This window comes from Oreochromis aureus, linkage group 3 (assembly GCF_013358895.1).
Source record: "Oreochromis aureus strain Israel breed Guangdong linkage group 3, ZZ_aureus, whole genome shotgun sequence".
Lineage (NCBI taxonomy): Eukaryota > Metazoa > Chordata > Actinopteri > Cichliformes > Cichlidae > Oreochromis > Oreochromis aureus.
The window spans coordinates 31,751,172-31,772,277 of NC_052944.1; the positions used below are offsets into that span (position 1 = coordinate 31,751,172).

The 21,106-nt window shown below is 40.5% G+C and overlaps 1 protein-coding gene across 1 annotated transcript; it reads left to right on the forward strand.

Annotated features, from left to right (window-relative positions):
* Positions 1 to 318: 318 nt before the first annotated feature.
* btr12 (bloodthirsty-related gene family, member 12) lies at positions 319 to 20,827 on the forward strand. The gene is made up of 15 exons (XM_031738834.2): positions 319 to 406; positions 2,077 to 2,519; positions 2,628 to 2,819; positions 2,977 to 3,072; positions 6,706 to 6,939; positions 7,818 to 7,965; positions 10,884 to 10,910; positions 11,260 to 11,795; positions 14,527 to 14,591; positions 15,555 to 16,566; positions 18,641 to 18,736; positions 18,824 to 19,054; positions 19,652 to 19,799; positions 19,909 to 19,935; positions 20,029 to 20,827. The coding sequence occupies exons 1-15, from the start codon at positions 403 to 405 to the stop codon at positions 20,580 to 20,582; spliced, it is 3,813 nt and encodes a 1,270-aa protein (XP_031594694.2). The 5' UTR covers positions 319 to 402; the 3' UTR covers positions 20,583 to 20,827.
* The last annotated feature ends 279 nt before the right edge of the window (positions 20,828 to 21,106 follow it).

Genomic DNA, 21,106 nt, shown 5'->3' on the forward strand with positions numbered 1-21,106 from the left:
AACAAAACAAAAAACATCAGAATTAAAGGTTTTTTAACTTCTTTATCATTTTGACCTCAGTATCAGTCTCAGTATTATTACAGTGCTAGTGATCAAGTCTGTCTGAAACTTCCTGAGGAGCAACTCTTTTGTGTGACAGGCTGCAGAAAGCAGGGGCAGATCTGTTCAAATGATAAAAACGCAACACCTTTGTTGGTTTAAGGGCTTTGCATATGCGCATAGCAGGCAGGAGAAATCAGTGAGCGACAACAAAGGGAGGGTTTATGTGCGAGTCTGGGTGTGTCCCACTGAGAGTGGGAGGTCCACTGCAAGTTTCAGGAAGAGTTCAACACCTGAGCTGTGTGATTCACAGCAAAGTACGTGAGGTGAAGCACCGCACCGCTCGAGGTCAAAAAGGAAAACATGAGTGAGTTGTACCTGTTTTAACATAATCTTAATGCTACTTTCTTATCTAATGATAGGGACTTTATCCATATTGACAGTACAGGAGGTGTAGACAGACAGATTGACGGTACCTGACTTTTTACTTGCCTATTTTAAATCTAGATATGTTTAAAAAAAACATTTTAGATTTGGGTTAAACTGAGACAGCGCAGATGTCGTGTCGTGTAGAGGTTGTTTGTCGTAGCAGATATGGTGGAAAAGTTCCTTTGGCTCAACAGCTTAACACATGATGCAGGTGCAGAAGGTCCAGAATAACTGCATTCCTCAGATAGTTTCTTGCCCACCACAGTGACAGTGTTATAGACACTTCCTTGTTTTGTGGTGATACTTTCTCACTGGATGTCACATAACTGTTAACTGAAAAAAGAAAACTGTTTTCGTGGTTTTGTCTTGCTTTGTTTTGAGGACAAGCTGTGAATCAGTTTAGGCAACTTACTTTTGTTTGACACCGCTACCAGATTTAAAGTGGCGGTCAGAATTTCTTTTGTCTGTAATCAGAAATTCTAATTTCATTTTTACTGTTTTGTGCTTTGAACAGTCAGTTTTTGAATTTGAGGTAACAAACAGCAGAATTAGGAACTGTATTCTGGAGGTTGGGGATTGGACAAAAAAAGTTGCAGTGACTTTTAATACCAGTGTGGGAGATGATCTGCCTCACCCTCCACAGCTGTTTATTATCTTAGTTTACTGTCATTTATTTGTGAGCGTGTGTCTGATAGGTGAATAAGAAATTCTCAGAAATTCTAATCAGTTTACAAAAACAAACAAACAACAAAAGTACAACACACTGAAATTTACCACCTCCTGACATAAGCCTCAGACAGATATACAGTGGTCAAAAAAATTATCAGCCAATCACTAAATGTCCGGTTTATGTCATAGCTGCAATAAAATAACAGTACTGATAACGAACAGAATCATTTTTATGTTTCTGTAATGTTTAATCCACCAGTTTGTGCAAGACCTTTAATGGAAATATCTTTAATGTTAAAATACAAATTTTACATTTTACTGTTTTACAAAAAAGCAGAAAAAAATTTGATTTTTTAAAAATGTATTTATATGTCCAATTACAGTTATTGACTTGCATTACAGATTTCTAAAATATTTTTGTCTTCTAGTTTTTGTGACAGGTGGGTAATTTGTTGAGCACTGTAGATGTGTCTCAAATCAGCATGTAGGATTTTTCAGGTCACGATACAAAATGACCTCATTACACATATAATTTTGTCTCATCTCCTCTGTGGCTCCTTGTGCCCTAATTCAAGTGCTCCAAGTTCATTTTTATCCAATAAGAACGGATAAAACCAGATACGAAGTCGACAAAAACAACTTAAACCTAACCAAGTCATTTTTAGGATTTAAAATGATGTAATATGTAAAGTCGCCAGAGAGAAACTGTCACTTATAAGGAGATTAAACTGCTGTCCTCAGGTCCCTTTCTAGTGAGTTTCACAGCTGTTCCTATGTGGGTTTCTGTCTTGACTGCCACATGACTCAAGTGAGTCACGCGTCACATATTTAAAAAAAAGAAGATGAAAGTCAAATGTTAAACTGTGTCTGTACTGACTGTTCTAATTATATTATAAAAACGAGTGTACTAAGCCTCTCACACTTCCTTCTGTCTTCCAGGCTTTAATTCTCTCTCTGAGGAGCAGTTCAGTTGCTCCATCTGTCTGGAGATATTTGTGGAGCCCGTCTCCACACCATGCGGCCACAGCTTTTGCAAGGCCTGTCTACAGGGCTATTGGAACCACAGCAAGAAGTTCCTGTGCCCAATGTGCAAGAAGAGCTACTCTAGAAAGCCTGAGATGAGCGTCAACAGGGTCCTGGCTGAAATATCCTCCCAGTTTCAGGGGCTGACGGTGGCTAAAGGCACCGCCTCTCAGGGATCCAGATGGAATTTGAGCTCAGATACGGGCCAGAGCAGCTCGCCAGTGAAGGATACCGGAGAGTTTGCCCAGCCTGGGGATGTTCCTTGTGATGCTTGTATTGGAAGGAAGTTAAAGGCGCGGAAATCTTGTGTGAACTGCCCTGGGTCTTTCTGTGAGTCCCATCTCAGGCATCATAAGAAGGTGGGTTTGTTAAATGTTAATTAATTAAATAACCCAAAAGCAAATATTTCTATCAATTTTTAAGGGGAACTGTATTTATGTCTTTGTACCACTCATACTGTCCTCCAGGTCAAGACACTGACAACTCATCGTCTGATTGAACCAACTTTCCACCTGGAAGACAAAATTTGTAAGAAACATGAACGTCTCCTGGATGTTTACTGCCGGAGCGACCACATATGCATCTGCTCTGCCTGTGCCGATGCTACACACAAATCCCATGAGACTGTCTCCATTGACCATGAATTTAAGAAGAAGATGGTCAGTATCCCTATATGATAAGATGTGCTTCTATTAGGCCAAGTTTTTTGACGTAAATGTAAACTTACTAAACATTGCAATGACTGCCGGGTATTTTTACAATGTAAAACCAGAAAGATTCTGGTAAGACACACCTCTGATTTTTTTTGTGTCAAAGGGTAACGTGGGAAAGAAGAGATCAGAGCTGAAACATCTGATCAAGGAGAGAGCCAAGAAACTCGACGAGATCAAACAGTCCATCAAGGTCATAAAGGTAAGTCTAATAAAAACTTGTAGGTGACAACATGGTTAAGCTACTAAGAAACAGAGATTAACTTAACAGTTTTAAATATTTGAGCCCTCTATCAAACTAGCTTTGAACATCCAGACATCACAAAAATAACAGGATACAACATAAATACCGGTCATTGATCTTTGGTAAACATTCAGCTAACATTGCCAGTATTGGTCAGTATCGACATTTGGCTGAGTGATCCACAGTCGGTGCTGAAAACTGTTTTTGTGTCATTTTTGTCTAGTTTCCTGCTCAGTAAAAAGTAAAGCTTTGAATTCAAATTAAAAAAGCGAAACATGGATTTGCCTTACGAGTCCTTTTTTAAAAAAATTACATTTTCTGTAACCTCTTGGTCATAAACAGCATCCACAACAATTAAGCTTCTTACGATGATATAAACTGTTAAAAACTTGTAACAATGCAGTCTACTGCTTCAATATGAATTTTCCATGAAACAAAATGTTTCCCATTTCTAACCCTAACGGTGTACAATCTTCCAATTTATAATTTTACGTATTTTGTAATGTGCTGAAACCTTTTAAGTTATAGTTTCATTACAATTGAAAACCTAAATTTAATCCAAAGCTACAATAATATGCAAATACTCCTCAGGTACTCACTGACCTCGTGGCTTTGGTTTGTGTGATGCTGTTTATCTTAAGAACTTAAGCTGGACACTGATCATTTAAAATTAAACTGAAACATTTTTAATCAGAATCAACTATGCAGTTGTGAATAATCTATTGTCTTCTGTTTTGTGCTGTGTCATTATAACTGGTTTGGGTTTGTTTGGAGTCTGGTATTTTTAATGTGTCTACTTCCTGGATACATTTTGTATGCCACTGATTTTTATCTGCTTGTGTTTTAGAAGTCTAACTAGGGATAAGCATTTCAAGTGCTGTGTTTTGTAGCATGATTCGTGGAACACATGTGTGTCCACGATAAACTATATACTTTTTCAATCTAAAACTCTACTCACGTTTTGTTATCTCAGAAAGATTTCAAGCTGAATTCTTAAGCATTGCACCAGTGCGACATTTCCAAAGGCATCTTATCAGAAGCAGCTGATACAAACAGGCCAGTCCTTTTACACTTGTACATGTATTTGAAAACCAGTCTAATCGTTGCTGTTGTAAATATGTTTAAAGTGCATTTTAAATATTTGCCAGTCTACTCTCATACAATGCTTTTCATGAGCTGAAGCTCAAAAGCTTTATTTGCACTTTGAGCAGCTTTGTGATCCAGAATAAGCTGTTGCTCAAGGGCAGCTGCAAGAAAACCAGCAGCAGTTTATTGAAAGCCATTAAACATACACTTAAGTTTTACCCCTAACAACGTAGGTTCACCTTCATTAGTCATCAGAGCAGGGTGAGCCTAGTAAAAGACCTATGCTCCAGTACAAGTAGGACATATTTGAGGCAGGATGCCACCCACATCTCATACCTCTCATGCTCTGCAGTAGCAGATAAGGTGGAGCACTAATGCAGTTTGTTTTTGTCTTGCGTACACACACTGAGATCCACGCCTGAGGTCGTCCAACCAGTGAGACCAGTGTAAACATTTACATTTAGTTTCTCACACACCCTGTGGTTCCAGCCACAGCCTCCCAGCAGTAAAATGCTACTTTGGAATAAGAAATGAAAAGATAACATGCCTTAGTGGTTTTCCATGACAATTACACAAATGGTCCTGGCAGTGGAACACGTTTTACCAGGCTAACACTAACTATATCAGTTGTCCTATGTTTAGGTTTTCACATCTTTTCCTGGGTAATTTTGAATTTGATGACACATGTGCAAAACATTCATGAGTGAAATTTCCTGGTTTCAGTGTTACTCTTGGTTTCCTCTTTCTGGAAACCTCTTTTTGAAAACCACAGTTCCCTCTGTGTTTACTGTGAAAACACACGTACACGTGTCCAGCTACATGCTGCTGACAGACCAAACAACACATTAAATTTATTGGGTAAGTTTAAGATGCATGTGGCATCTAACAAACTTATAAGTTTGCAATGGAAAATTTGGGGGTTTCGCCTATCTGACCTAATGGAAGATGTAACCTGTCAATCCAGTTATACAAGTGGCGCACAAAGACTCTTGGTGAGCCAAGAGGCAATTGACAAAGTAAACATCTGTTTTTTTTGTTTTGCTTTTAAACTACAACAGCTAGAATCGTTTTGGTGGTTTTATTTAATGCCTCTAATTCTGTCAAACATTAAGTCAAACAAACAGAGACTCGTGTAGAAAGATACAGTACTGTATATACAGCAATCAATAATTTAGGCCAAAGTGAGACAAATACATCACTGAAAGGAGCATTTAAACAAGAAACTTTAAAGAGTCTACAACTTCATGCTAGCATTAAATATACAGGACAATAGTAATAATAAAGATAATGCTGTGATAGGGAGTGATAAATAAAGGAACAACTCCAAATTTAACGTCATTTAGAAACAATAGCAGAAAACCTTTCGCTCCAGGTATGTAAAAATCCATATGTTGCATAAAGACGTTTATGTAATACTTCTCTCTTATCACTCTAACTGATAAATAAGGTTCAATAAGTCATGTCAAACCCTGAACTTTGAAAAGAACAAACAAAAAAAGATGCTGAAAATAAAATCTAAATTGCAACATGTGAGCTTTCCTGTGGAAAGTCATAATTGTGAGTGGAATCCTCATCTCAAAGATTTAAAAGTATATCGGGAGTATAACAGGAGAATTCATGCCATAAAGCTCTGAAACAAAGGTCAAGATCCTACAAGGACACACCGGCTGATGGGTCTGCAGACAGAAAGTGACTCCCAAAGTGAGCCTTGGCGATAAAGTGAACCTTTGAGGCATTTTACCTCAAATAAATGACATATTTTAATGTTGAAATGAAATTTGATGCTATGCTCCTGTCATTGGGAACGAAAAAGAGTTCAAATGGAGCGATGGCTATCACGGAGGAAAAAGAAGGGTGTGAATGAAAAATCAATTTCAACAAAAAAAAAAAAAAGTGCAACAATAATAGGAAATAATTCACCATAAGCTGACTTCACATGTGAAATCAGGTTGGGACACTCTCTAACATTAGGTCCTAAAAATGTAGGGTGATGTCTAGGTGGAGAACGCAGAAGGTGGCATGTATGACGGATACTCCCCACACAAACATACGTCTATTCAAGCCAATATAACTGGAACTTGTGCAAAAGAGCTGGCATGTTAAAGGCTAATGTCTGATGCGGCTGCATCAAACATTTGCATTTTCACGTGTTTATCAGAGTTGTGGCACAAGCTAATCTTAAAGATCCTGCATTTCCACAACGCAGTTTATGTAATGTTTGTAATGGTTGTTCTCTACGTCATTAACGCCACGTAGAAGACAATAAATAACTGTTTCCACAGGATTAGCACTATCTCAACCTGTCCTCCAAGCTCTCCTGTAAAAGGAATCGTGTTACTCAGTAACTTTTAGATTCTGGTTAATCTGTAAGAACCATGTTGCTAGGAAAACACAGTCATTTCTCCTTAAACCTTGTCTTTGGTCTTGAACACAATCTGATCTGGACTCTGAGCTTTTCTCATGTTTACACTGGTAACGCTGGCCATGTGGCGCTCACATTCGCAGGCCAGTGCTCAGAAGGAGTTGGAGGAAAGCTGGCAGGTGTACGCAGAGCTGCAGCGTCTGGTGGAGCAGAGTCAGGCGGAGCTGGTTGAGCTGATAGCCACGAGGCAACGTGAGGCGGAGCGTCACGCACAGGAAATGGCCAGGGGTTTGGAGAATGAACTCAGCCAACTGAGGAGGAGGAGCAATGAGCTAGAAGCCCATGCACAGACACACGACAAAGTGCTTTTCCTTCAGGTACTACAGAGCTCCATGTGGTCCTAACACACACTGGCATGCAGACAGGTCCAGCTCTTGAGAGACTAGCTTCATGCTCTGGATGCTAACTTTATGTTTCTGTTCTAAATATAACTAGCCTTTAAAGTTCTTGCTTTTCCAGCTTGGCCTACATACCGAAAACACAATTACTGTGCATTTGGGGCAGAGCATTTTGTTAGAAGGCTAAAGACTTAACAGAATAAGCTGTGCTATTCACAACAATGGAAATCTCACAGGCATCTAAAACATAAGAGTTTGTACTCTTATGGTTTCACCACAAAAGCCTGAACAATATCATATGGATCGTATTATACTGAACATATCTCCGTTTTCCTGTTCTGAAAACTGTACACACGCTTTACTTTTAATTGCAAAGCCAATTATCTACCTCTGTGGCTGCACCAGCTGTGTTTGCTTAGAGATTTTGAGACACAACATCAAAAGCCTCCGTGAACAGAGCGAGCCTGTTATGGCCATTCCCCCATGTGAATGAATAGATGTCTTTGAAGTTGCTACTTTAGAAGTTTTCTACATAGCATCAATGGAAGTGAAGGCATGAAGCCTCGAATACTCAGACACATCAAAGCTGAGAGTGAGCAGACCAGTGCATCTCTTTTTGATAGACGGGGAATTTACTTACCACATCTGGACAATGCCCTCTGCTGAGTGCTCTCTTATTTTCCCGTCAGAGCAATAATGTGTCTCTGTTCTGTGTTTCCAATTACCAAAATCAAATAGGACAGCACTGAGCACACTGTTGGCGTCATATTTAGTGTGTTCTTTTCATCGTAAACTTTACAGACTTCATTTCCTTTGGCGCACCATTCATCTTACCTTGCATGACCTGTTTCACGTAGAACCTGGCGTCACTGTCACCCCCACCCGAGCCCACTGATTGGTCAGCGGTCAGCATCAATACTGACCTTTATCTGGGAACCATCCGGTCTTCGGTCAGCGGCCTCATTGATAAGTTCCAGGATGAGCTTAAAAGAATATACGGGAAAGGTAAGGGCAGCTAGCCAAACTTGTGACCTCATGCACTTATGCAGCTATTATAACCATTGTGTTTGAGAAACTGTACAAGTTATACATATAGTTACTATAATGCCTACAATGCTAGAAGCAGAGCATGGTTTACATATATCATATACACTTGCCACTTTATTAGGTGCACCTGTTCAAATACTCATTAACTGAAAATACCCAATGAGCCAATCACATGTCAGCTGAGCTTCAAATCATGAAGATCAAAATGGGGAAGCGACTTGTAACATGGTTAATGCTGCCAGATGTGCTTAATATTAGTACAGCTGATCTACAGTCATCTCTAGGGTTTACAGAGAATAGTCTGAAAAGGAGAAAATATCCAGTGAGCAGCAGTTATCTGGGAGAAAATGCCTTGTTGATGTCAGAGGAGAATGACTGGACTGCTTTTAGCTGATAGGAAGGCAACAGCAACATGAAAAAAAAACACTCATCACAAACAAGGTTTGCAGAAGACCATCTCTGAGCATACAACATGTCAAACCTTGAAGCAGAAGACCATACCAGGTCCCACTCCTGTCAGCTAAGAAAAGGAAAATACGGCTACAATTCACACAGGCTCATCAAAATTAGACAATAGAAAACTGGAAAAAATGTTGCCGGATCTGATAAGTCATGATTTCAAAGTGTAGGGTCAGAATATGGTGCAAACAGTATGAAAGCATGGATCTGAGCCCCTTAGTACCAACGGAGCATCATTTAAACCCCAATACTCTCTTGGCTCTTGACGGAGGCGGTCGCACTTTCTCCTTCTCCCCTCTCCGTCTGTGAAGGTTCTCAGTCATCCAGGTCATCGTAGTCAAAGGAGTTTGCAAAGAAAAGCGTCTGGACTTCTTTAAGTTGCTTGAAGACGTTTCACCTCTCATCCGAGAAGCTTCTTCAGTTCGAAGGTCAAATGGACTCTCGGCCATTTGACCTTCGAACTGAAGAAGCTTCTCGGATGAGAGGTGAAACGTCTTCAAGCAACTTAAAGAAGTCCAGACGCTTTTCTTTGCAAACTCCTTTGACTTCTCCCCTCTCCCTTTCCCTTATCTTTCCTGCTTGGTTTCTCATGTCTTTTGTATAGTCTCGCTTATTCTCTAACCCTAAGAGAGTCTCCCAGACTTGTTCTCTAAAAGCCTAAAGGAATTATGGATTTGATCAACTGATCCCTGAATGCAATTGACACCCTCGACGAGAAGCCTGGGTTCGGGAGAGCCCGTGACAAGACATTGAAGACACCTTTTCGGAACCATGATAAGAGGGTTCTTGCTGATCGGCGCTGGCTTGGCCCTGGCTTATCGAAGAATAAAGAAAGCGGAAACGGCTGTTCAAATCCCCACAAGGCTGCCCGCTATGTTGATTGGAACGATGGAGTGAGCTGTGGCTTCTCAGAATGGGCTCATCAGGTGCAGCACAGATGACATCTTGGAGAAGCTTGCGGCTGCTGTGAGTACTGAGACCGACTGACAACATCTGACAACATCTTGGAGAGGCTCACGGCTGTCGTGAGCACTCATGCCCTATGAGCAAACTGGATAACATCTCAGCATGGATGGATAACATCGTGGAGAGGCTCACAGCTCTCCAACGAGAGACTGTGACCAGTGACGGACATTAGACAACTGTAAAATTGGAAGCAGTTTGTTCGCACTAATCAAAACAGCTACCATCTTCATCTCATGCGGCCCCCCTGGCGCCAGCTGGTTGCTCAAGGCAAAAGCTGACGGGAATAACAAAATTCTCCCTTAGATAACAAGACTGTGTTGTGAGTTTCTCCCTCCTCATTCAAGGCCACCCGCGTCGACCGAAGACTGTTGACTTTTGCCTAATCGGGTGAAGGGACACTTTCTCTCGGTTGAACACGGAACACACGCACACATACGCATGTACACTGACACAGACCTACACTCACCCCCCACCCCTTCCAAATGCCTTCGAAGCTTATGTCTTCTATGTTGTGAGATGTGCTGATTCATGTACTGAGGTGTTTTTTTTTCTGTTCTCAAACTGATCTCCCTGTTGGAGCTCAGTCTGGGGGAGTTATTTTTTTCTCCTTGTTTTTCCTCATGTTGTGCATTTTCCATTTATACCTCTCTGACCTGTCTTCCCCATGTGATGTTTTTGTGTAATGTATGTATGGTCGGAGGGTAAGATGGCGCCGCCATTGCGTGCAATAGGTCGGCACCCTTAACATGAAATTTCCCCTTGTGGGACTAATAAAGGTATATCAATGCATATCATGCAAATTTAAATAAATAAATAAATAAATAATATTAACACATATTCACCAAAATCTTTTATTATTCCTTTTTTTGAAAGCACTTTCAAAAATGACTGATCTGAAATGGCTCATGTTTTATGTATTAAATGCAAATCGAAGCGTGTGCAATCATTTGGAAAAGAGTGTTTTCAAAAATGTTCATAGTCACGTAGAGTATTTTCCATTCTACGCGCGCTGCATACAGTTCCGTAGCTTCAAATACTCCTTTAAACTGAAAATCAAACTCGCAGCAGGCTTTGCTGGGATCCCTGCATGGGATAATGAATGCAAAGTTCTAATACAATCCACCCTCCCTTGTCTAATACAAACCACACATCCTGTGCAAAATCCAAATCGGTGATATGTAGGTCACTGTATGCACACTTTGGAATGGAAAAGTGACTCATCATCGCGCCACACTCACACGGTCACACATGCAAGACGGTTGGACAGATGGAGATAGTGTTGATGCCGCAGATCATCCACTTGGGATCGCTGGAAGAGGCAGCTGACTGACAGCGGCACATGCATCGAGCATTTAGAGCTCTGGTTCAGATCTGTGTGTTTACCACCCACACGTGCCATCTGCTGTGACTTTGACTAGCGCTCTCTCTCCCTCTCTCTCTCTCTCTCTCAGAGCTCCGGAAGGTGCAGAACTACGCAAGTGAGTAACACTTCTACTCTGTTAGCTGGGTGACATCCATGGTTTGTAGCTATAATTCTTCAAGGAGCACACTCGTGCCACTTGTACATAAGGGTGTTAAAGGAAAGCAGGAGGCCTCTCTTGAGTAGATGATGATGCTCATTTCTTCTAAATGTCCACAAAATTGAAGTAATTCTTCACAGCAGAGACGGGATTGCTCCCGTGGCATGCCGCCAGTTTACAGACACCCTTATGGCATGTTCAGGAATAAGGATCCCAGTATTTTATTTTATTTTTAGCAGACGTGGCAATAAATAATGCAGATTTTTCTCCCTTCTCCCTGTCTCATATTCTCCTCCTTCCTTTTTAGCTGAGGTGATTCTGGATCCTGCCACAGCCCAGAGGAACCTGACTGTGTCTGATGATGGTCAGCAGGTGAGATATGAAGAGCGCAAGTCCACTCACTCTGAGGGTCCAAAGCGCTTCAGCCCGGCCCTCTTTGTCTTGGGCCGGGAGGGGATCAGCACGGGGCGACACTACTGGGAGGTGGATGTGTCGCGAAAGACGGCCTGGACGCTCGGCGTAGTCCGCGCTTCTGCCCGACGCAAGGGTGAAATCAAGCTGAGTCCCGAGGGTGGATACTGGTGCCTGTGGCTGAAGAACGGGGAGGTGAAAGCGCTGGCGTCGGCCCGCTTGCCTCTAATGCTGCCTTCCCAACCCAGTAAAGTCGGAATCTTTCTGGATTACGAAGGAGGCCAGATTTCTTTCTATGATGTGAAGGCTCGTCTGCATCTCTACAGTTTTAGCGATAGCTTCAGTGAGAACCTGTACCCGATCTTCAGCCCCTGTCTCACCCAGGAGGGGAAGAATAACGCCCCGCTCATCATAACCCATGTTAAACACAGCTGAGGGTATAAGTCAGTCAGCATTAGGTTATACATTCTGTTTTTTTTATACACACCATGACTTCCTCAGCATAATACTGGCTATTTTCTGAGGTAAATCCTTTATTGACTGACTACATGTATTATAATGGTACATTTACAATTTGTTTACTTAAATGTAGCCAGTTTTTTCTTTGCACTGTCATCTGTCAACTCAAACTTGGATTACAGTAAAGAAGAAGTATGTTGTGGTGTGAAAACATGTGAAGGACAATAAATCATTCTTTATTTTGCTTCTTACTTTTCCATTTTAAGATGATAGATGAGTTTGAGTAAGCTGGCACTTTCCCTACTCTGTAAGTCTTTGTGTAACTGCAACTCTAATGCTCAGGCGAGCCAAGTAATGAAGTTAACAGATGTAAATTTTGTTTCTAGTGATTTAGACTTTGCCTGGGGAATCGAATCAAGGTTTCTTGTACTTGTACCTACCTATTGTAATTAAGACTGTATCCTATTGACATTTTTGGAAAAGCTAATATAGGCACACAGTAAGTGGGGATAGCATAGGGAGACCAGTGCAATCATTTTATTGCTATAGCTACTTTAATTATTTTGCACATCAAGAGTAATATAAAACACAGTCATCTGCTTTTTTCATAAAACAGAATCTGTATTAATGTTGTATATATTTGATGACTTATCTCCACTACTTAAAAAAAAACCAAAAACTAGAATCACCTGTGTAAAGGCCATGGAAATGTTCTCTATTTCTACATGAATCATATACTTTTGTAACGTCTACTGAACTTGTTCAATAAAGCTGATTAAGGCACAAAATGAATCACTTCCTGTTAAAGAAGAAACCAACTCAATTCAATTTTATTTATATAGATATATATAAATCACAACGACGGTCATGTCAAAAAATATTTACTGTAGCTAAAGTGACTTTAGCTGAATTTCCTGCTGAACTTATTACCCAACTAATTTGGGCTTTCAGGGTAACCAAGAACTGACAAAAAAGAAAAAAAAGCCTATAGGTGAAAATTTGAGGTAATTATCTCAATATTTCCAGTTGGGTATCAAATTTTTTTGTTCTTACTCAGAGGTTTGAATCAATACTTTTGAGATAACTAAGCTTTCACTTAACATGCCTGGCATTTTTTTCAGTGGCAAAAATGAGCTCTCATACTTTTCAGGCCCTCAGACACGCCCATGTTTGGTAACCTAACAGTCTGTTTTGTTTTGTTTTAAAACCTATGTCATTGGACAATTCAAGCCATTTGATCAACAAACTAAAAAATAATATCTTGTTTTATTTTATCTCACTCATATTAACTGTCCATTAAGCCATGACAGTAAATAAGATTACACAAAAAGCATGAAGTCTCCTGATGGAGTCATAACATAATTAAAACACCTGCACTTTTTTTGCAATGGCTATCACATTCTTTACTTTTTCTTCGAGGGTTTATGTAGACAAAACCTGTCAGGAGATTGAATTACACTGAACTTACTTTTGTTATAAATCGACAAAAGCAACCTTGAAATGTGAGCTCTGTCTTTTGGGTTGGGTAAATAGGCCTCTGGTATAAGAGAAGATTTTAAAAAAAAGCCTATGTCTAATGCATCCCCTGGATCCTTTTAGCTTAGCCTAGCTAAAAAATCAATAATCTGTATCATATATAATCTTTACAAAATATATAACTGTTTTCTATAATCATACCTACAAACAGCCTGTCTCTGTCCTATCACTGTAATCCAAAGTTTTTAACATTTTTTAAAACTTTGGCGTCAGCTGTCTGTTTAGTACACATGTGACGTTGAACTTTAGCAATGCTAGCAAAGAGAGAGAAGAAAATTGTTTCTATCATAGACAGCATAAAGGGGACAGACTGATGTAGCTACTGTGATGTCATCCACTGGTTTCTGAAATGTCTTTCGAGTCTGGCATTTTTACCGTCACCAGCTTGGATTCAAAAGAATGGATGATATGAGGAGAGACGGGTTTGACTGTGAAACTACATGCTAGTTGGCAAACTACTTACCAGTCACACGTCATTAGCCGATAAAAATGGTCATGGTTAAGCCTCTATTTTGAAATATGCAATGATAAAAAATTATAAAGCTTTATAAATAGACTGAATTTTTTTATTCAGTATGACTAGAATAAACTTGGCAGGAAATTATTTGCAGAAAGCATGGCCTTCTATCAGGCCAGAAGTTTTTGTTTGTTTTTTGCAACCACAGCTATCGCTCTCTGGTGGCCTTCAGGTAGAATGCAGGTTTAGGACACTTCCACGTTGACTTATTCTTTTTTTCAAACCTGGATATTACATCCATGTTTTTATATTGTCTGTGCTTCTAATCTTCATGCTAGTTAAAGCTAACAGCTGCTCAATTTTTGCCTATATTATTAATATAGGCAAAAACAAGCACAAAAAAAGGCCTTTTTGTGCTTTATATTTGACAAATTTGAAAATCCTATCATTATTAACACAAAAAATGTAATCCTCAACATGTAAGCTTTCTCAGATTTTAGAGTTACTTCTGCTATTTTAATTTCTTTGTCAAACTCCTGAATTTGACCCTAGCTAATGTGCTGTATTCTCTGAAGACTTAAAGCTATTCCTCCTGGAGCTTTGAGGGTCATGGCCAGAGAGTATTTGTATCTCGGTTAAAAGGAGACTGAGGGAGCGGGGTATATTTTGGGTCTGAGTTGAGTGTGTGTTTGTGTGGGGGGCGGCTGGAAGGGGCAGCGGTTACAGCCTGTCTCATATGTCAGTGCACTGTGGAGTCTCCAGGCAGCTGCTCTCTGGTGAGTTTCCCAGATCTCTGCTTTTTGTCTCTCCCTTCACCTCTCTCCTGTGTTTTTAATTTCCACAGGGTATCATCTGCTTCTCTGTACACAGACATAACTCTTAGGGGAGCATTGTTGTTTTGTTTTTTTTCTAATTTCATTTTGATTCTAATGAGCGCTGACCTGTGATAAGGACTTTCTTTCCATTGCAGGCAGTTAATTATAGATTTAAACAGTTCAAGAGAAGGCTTCAATCGTAGTTATAAGTTTGTATATTTTTAGGTATTAGGTGTTCATTTGTCAAAATAAGAAAGATTAAGCGCTGCTAGCACTGCAAGACAGGTCATGTGGTACGCCAGTATTTTTGGAAAAATCTTAATCTGGTCTGTCACGAACACCTAGGCCTGAAGCTGCCTGTCTTATAGGTCAAACCTGCTTACTTGCAGCTTCACAGATACGTTTGTGTCGCAGTGTACCAGCGTACAGGAGAGAAGACGTAATAATATTTAGCTTGTGATATGGAGTTTGCTTTTAAAAAGAAAAGATTAGGAGTTGAAGCTTCATGTGATGATTCTATTAATTGCCATCCTCTGATAAGCTTATTATAGTTATAGTTGTATTTATCTATATATTTCTTGGGTCAGAAATTAAAAGCAGTGTGACTATTACAACATGTGGCCACAAGAGGGCAGTAACAATATTTAAATATTTTCAAAATATCTTAATATAAATAATGATTATGAATGAGGCTGACTATGTTCTGTATTTAAATATTAACATATGCATGTAAGCTCTTTAAATTACCCGGGACTAATCGGGACTCATTTGTCATCATTCTAAATGTTTGCCTAAAACATTATGACCTGTAATTTCAAAGCATGTAATGATAAATGAGTCCCGCCATGCTTTGCTTTGTAGATCTGCTTGTAGACGACACCATTAAGCTCATTCCATCTAATCCTAGCGACCTCGATATCACAGCAGGTTTGATGACCCATTCAAAGGCTGGTTGCTTGCACTGAAAATGACCCTGCCTCTCCGCCGTGCAGGAATGGCCACCACTGGGAACCTTTCAGAAGAGCAGGTGCACTGCTCCATCTGTCTGGACGTCTTCACCAACCCCGTGTCCATCCCCTGCGGACACAACTTCTGCCAGAGCTGCATCCTGGGATACTGGAAAAGCAGTCCTTTGTATCAGTGTCCCATGTGCAAGAAGTCCTTCTACAAAAGGCCCGATATTAGCGTCAACACCGTCTTGAGGGAAATCGCAGAGCAGTTCAAGGAGATTAGGATTAAAAGCATGGAAGGGAAGGGGAGCAAGGAAGAGGGAGAGGGGAAGGAAAGGAAGTGGACAATAGAAAGGAGGAAAAGGGAGGATGAGGAGAGGCTTTTGGAGAAAGACCAGAAAGAGCAGCTTTTGGAGGAGCTGAAGCTGAAGCAAGAGGAGAAGAGAAAGAAAGAGGGAGTGAAGGAGAAACAAGGAGAGAAGAGGCCACAGCAAGAAGACTTACCACCTTTAATCCCTCCGGTCTCACCTCCGAAGACCTCTCCTCCACTGGCACACCAAGCCACAGCACAAGAGCCACCACCTCCACTTCCCCAAACATCACCCCCACCCTCGCCTCAAATCTCTGCTTCTCAACTTCCTCAAACTTTACCATCTCCTCCTTTCTCTTCGCTCCCATCTCCATCTTGGGAGGAAGTCCTGTGTGACGTTTGCCTCGGGGAAGGTAGGCCGAAGGCAGTCAAATCCTGCCTGGTGTGTCTAACTTCCTACTGCGAGGAGCATCTGAAATGTCACTCGGCCCGCTTCACTAAGCACAAGCTGATGGAGCCCGTTGCCAACATGGAGGACAGGATGTGTCCGAAGCACGAGAGGCTCCTGGAGCTGTTCTGTAAGAAGGATCAGATGTGCGTGTGCGTCCTCTGCACTGAGACGGACCACAGGGCGCACTACACCGTCCCTGTGGAGAGAGAATGGACAGAGAAAAAGGTGAGACAGATGCACTACCATCCAAATATAGGACAGGGGCCAAATGTTTATCTGTGCTAGAAAAGATTTCAAGATATTTAAGGGTCAATTCTTGCCAGTTCATCGACTGCCTCCCCCCGGACCAGCTCAGACTTAGCTAAAGAAACTCAAGTGGAAAGATTCACGTCTTACTACCGCTGTTCTCTTTTTTGTTGAAGGGATATTTTCAAATTCCATTATCTAGAAATCCACTTGACCTAGGTCCTTCAAAATGTTTAGAGTAAAAAATTGGTATCATGGTTCTATAAATATGGACTCTCTGGAGTGCAGCCGGAGTTAACATAAAATGATGGATGCTTGAAGTCACAATCGCTGACAGCAGATCTGGAGGCCTGGAGAAAGCACAGTTTTTCAGATAGGAGACTGATATTTTGTTTACACCTTGTCATGTACGAGGTACGTAGTATTCTTTAAGATAGTCTAAATAAGGTCAATGGTGCCAAAGATAAAACAGATAAACTCTCATACTTACACACGGAGGACTAAATGGAAAAGCTTCAGACTATTTATCGCAACTTTTGTTAAACACACTTCAGCTTGCAGTGTTTGTTTGCAGGCTCAAAATGTATTACTGTGTGTTGTACAAGGTTGAAGACTAGGATGGGACAGAGCCTTTCAATCTGCGGCTCCACAACACTCCAGTTACATTTGCCAGACTCTGTGGACTCCTTCAAAAGGATTCTTTAGTTATTAATATGAATTAATATGACCTTTTTTGGAGATACACATACTACTGTATGTGCTGGAAGCAGAGCAAGATAATTTTATTGAATTATTTATGCACCCTCATTTCTCAGCAAGAAGTTTTCTTTTTCTTTCTTTGTTTTTTTTGTCTTATCAAGAAAAAGGATCAGCTCAGATGGCACCCAGCACACACCCTCTCGCCTATTTATAGTCAGCTAATTGTTTGTTATCTTTAGTTAATGTCATAAGTTCACAGATTCCCACCAAAATGGTGAAAGATATTCAAATGATGGTTATGATGCACATTTGTCATTGTTAATAGTTAATCGTAACGTTAGTAATGCATTATAGATAGATAAACCACATAAAAAATATTATGTAGAGTACTTAACAGACAGAAATGACAAATATTTTTGAAATTTGTCAAAAAATGTTTGTATAGAGACATTTCTGGACTTCACTGGGAAGTCAGAAATTAATCAAGTGTCACATTTAACCCCGGATAGTTGATCCTGTTCATTTAGATGTTTCATTTCAGTGGGAGAAGCGTTTTGTCACTCAGGCCCTGAAAAAATTTAAAGATTTATGGCTAAATTTAGTATTAAAAATATCATTTAGATCAGGGGTAGGTAACTCCAGGCCTTAAGGGCCGGTGTCCTGCAGGTTTTAGATCTCACCCTGGGTCAACACACCTGAATCACACGATTAGTTCATTACCAGGCCTCTGGAGAACTTCAAGACATGTTGAGGAGGTTATTTAGCCATTTAAATCAGCTGTGTTGGATCAAGGACACATTTAAAACCTGCAGGACACCGGCCCTCGAGGCCTGGAGCTGCCTACCTGTGATTTAGATTTAAATAGAACTTGCACATATTGGTGGATTAACATTATAAAAATATAAAAAAAATCTTTTCATAATTACAAGTACTGTTCATTTAGGGCAGCTGTAGCATAAACCTTATATCGGGTGGTGGTCTAATACATTTATTAAGCACTATATGACCCCTTGGCACCACCAAGCTTTGACCTATTGTGCCCTTAACGTGTCACGATGGTTTGGTGATACAACAGGTTCTGTTGGTTGTGAGTCTATGAGTCTTGTTGGTTTTTTGTTTGTTTATTTACTTTTACTAAAATAATGATTCAACCTAAACCTTCCAGGATTTTAAGGAAACATTAACACGAACGACTATACTGCACAGACCTCGCTTTGTACAGCAAGCTGGTCCACAGTGTCTTTATGATGTTATCTTCTCTGTTGCCTGATTACAACTAAAGACCAATAATCTTTTCACATCATCAAGTTTATAATTACCATGAGTCATGCCTGTGTGATCTGATACTGTGCAGGCGCAGCTGAAGAGGACAGGAATAGACGTCCAGCAGATGATCCAGGACAGAGTGAAAAAGGTGGAGGAGATCAAACACTCTGTGGAGCTCAATAAAGTGAGTTTTCACCTTAGCATGCCCACGTGGCAATCTACACTCACATGGTTGTTCAACATAAACGTGCTTTTTGCTTTGTACTGTCAGGCCAGCGCTCAAAGAGAGATCGAGGAAAGCATGCAGGTCTTCTCGGAGCTGGTGCGCTCCATCCAGAAAACTCAGGCCGAGCTGGTTTTGGTCATCGAGGAGAAGCAGAGGCAGATGGAGAGGTGGGCTCAAGGCCTCATTGCTGAACTGGAACAGGAAATCACTGAGCTGAAGCGGAGGAACGCAGAGTTGGAAACTGTTGCTCGGACTGACCACATTCATTTCTTAAAGGTGAGAGAGGCTTTGTTTCACTGCTCAGTGTTGGAGATAAGCCAAATTTAAGTTGTGGTACTTGATATTTTACTGTGCAAGGCATTCAAGTTCATGGATATAGATCTAATTTTTCCTCATTTTTGTTTATTTCAAAGGATTTTTATGGTAAAATGACAATTCCAGAATTTTGTTAACCCTCTGTTTTGCAGTAAAACCAGGCGCCTTTTACAGTATTCACTAATAGCTCAATTATATGACAACAGCGCCCTCTATCTGCTCTGCACTGTATTGCATTCCAAAACCTGCAATCCACTCTGAAGTCTAGTAACAAAGCTACTCTCAGCTGCTCCCTCTTCACAGCGAGTAGCTTCGCATGTTTGTTTTGGCAGTGTTTCCGAAATGATGCCCAATCTGATGCAGTCCTGAGCATTTGAGTCTCTTAATTAATTTGGAAATAATTCTACAACCATATTTGTTTCTTAGTTACACAGAAGCCTTAAAATCTATGTGATCTGTGGTTATTTGAAAAGAACCATGACTGTAATTATGATCCTATTTTAGTCAGTAACTTGTTTCTAAGTTGTTTTTCCTCCCTTGGGTTGTATCTTTCTGCAGAGCTTCCCAGCCCTCAGCACTCCACCATCTGTTAAAGACTGGTCTGAGACCAGTGTTCCCACTGACACATGTATTGGGATGATCAGAAGATCAGTGTCCAAACTAGAGGCGACGTTGACTGAAATGATTGACAAACTGTCTGACAGTGGTAGGAGTTCCATAAATATTCCAAAATATCTTTGTTACTGTGTGACTATTCATTTTATTTTAAAAAAAGTAACAATATCTTAAGAGAATGTTGTATTTTGTTTTTACAGAGATCAAAAAAGTTCTGAACTATACAGGTAAAGCTTTTTTTCTTTATTTTTATTTCCTGTGTTTTCATCATTAAACTCTCCAACAAAATACAACCTCTGTTATGTCTCATGCTTCTGCAGTGGATGTCACTCTTGACCCTGACACAGCCAACCCGTGGCTGCAGCTCTCTCAGGATAGACATCAGGTGAGACACCTGGGCGCCTGGCAGGACCTCCCGGACCACCCTGATCGTTTCGACACGGTGGTTATAGTATTGGCCCGTGAGGGCTTCACTTCTGGAAGACACTATTGGGAGGTCCAGGTGGGGGAAAAGGATGACTGGTACCTAGGTGTGGCGAGGTCATCTGTTAACAGAAAGGGCAGGATCTCTGTAAGCACCACCCAAGGCTATTGGGCTCTGGCCATGAAGAAAGGCCAGGGATACAGAGTGTCAACATCCCCACCGTCACTGCTCTCCCTCGACCCTAAGCCCAAGAGAGTGGGCGTGTATGTGGACTATGAAGAAGGCCAAGTGTCGTTTTATGATGTGAGAGCACGGACCCATATTTACACCTTTGAGGATACCTTCACTGAAAAAATTCTTCCATTTTTCTACCTGTACTGCTGTGACAAAGCCTCTGACACCATCATCATCTGTCCGGTGAATGAGAAACATCTGATCAAGCAAAGCTAAGGACATAAAAACAAAAGTTGTTGTAGCTATACCTGATTTAATTACATGTGAACTGTAGCTAAATATGTTAATTATACATCTTGTGAATTTGTAGCCAACATGCTACAAAACCTCAAATGATGTTCTGGTAAAAAGAAACAGTGTTGACATTATTGCAGAAGGTCTCATAAGAAGATTTGCATTTCAAGATTGTTTGCATATTAAATACATTGTCATTTGATTAGCATTAAAAACTGGGTGTGCAGGAAGACAAGTCATAACAATAGAGTAATTTTATTTTGTGAGTAAGTGCAATTATTTTCTTGCCGAACATTTAATGGAAAACTAGTTACTACATTAATGAAAGCATGGTAGAAGCAGATCTTGATCTATAAAGTTCAGTTAGCTGTTTCTGTAAAGATTGCAGCAAAATGTTTAGAAGTCCCAAAATCTACTGACAGGAGGTCTTTTGCTCAACAGTATGTTACACCTCAGAAGTTTTATGTATGTTTCTGGGTTTACTTTAGCAGGACTGGAAGCATTGG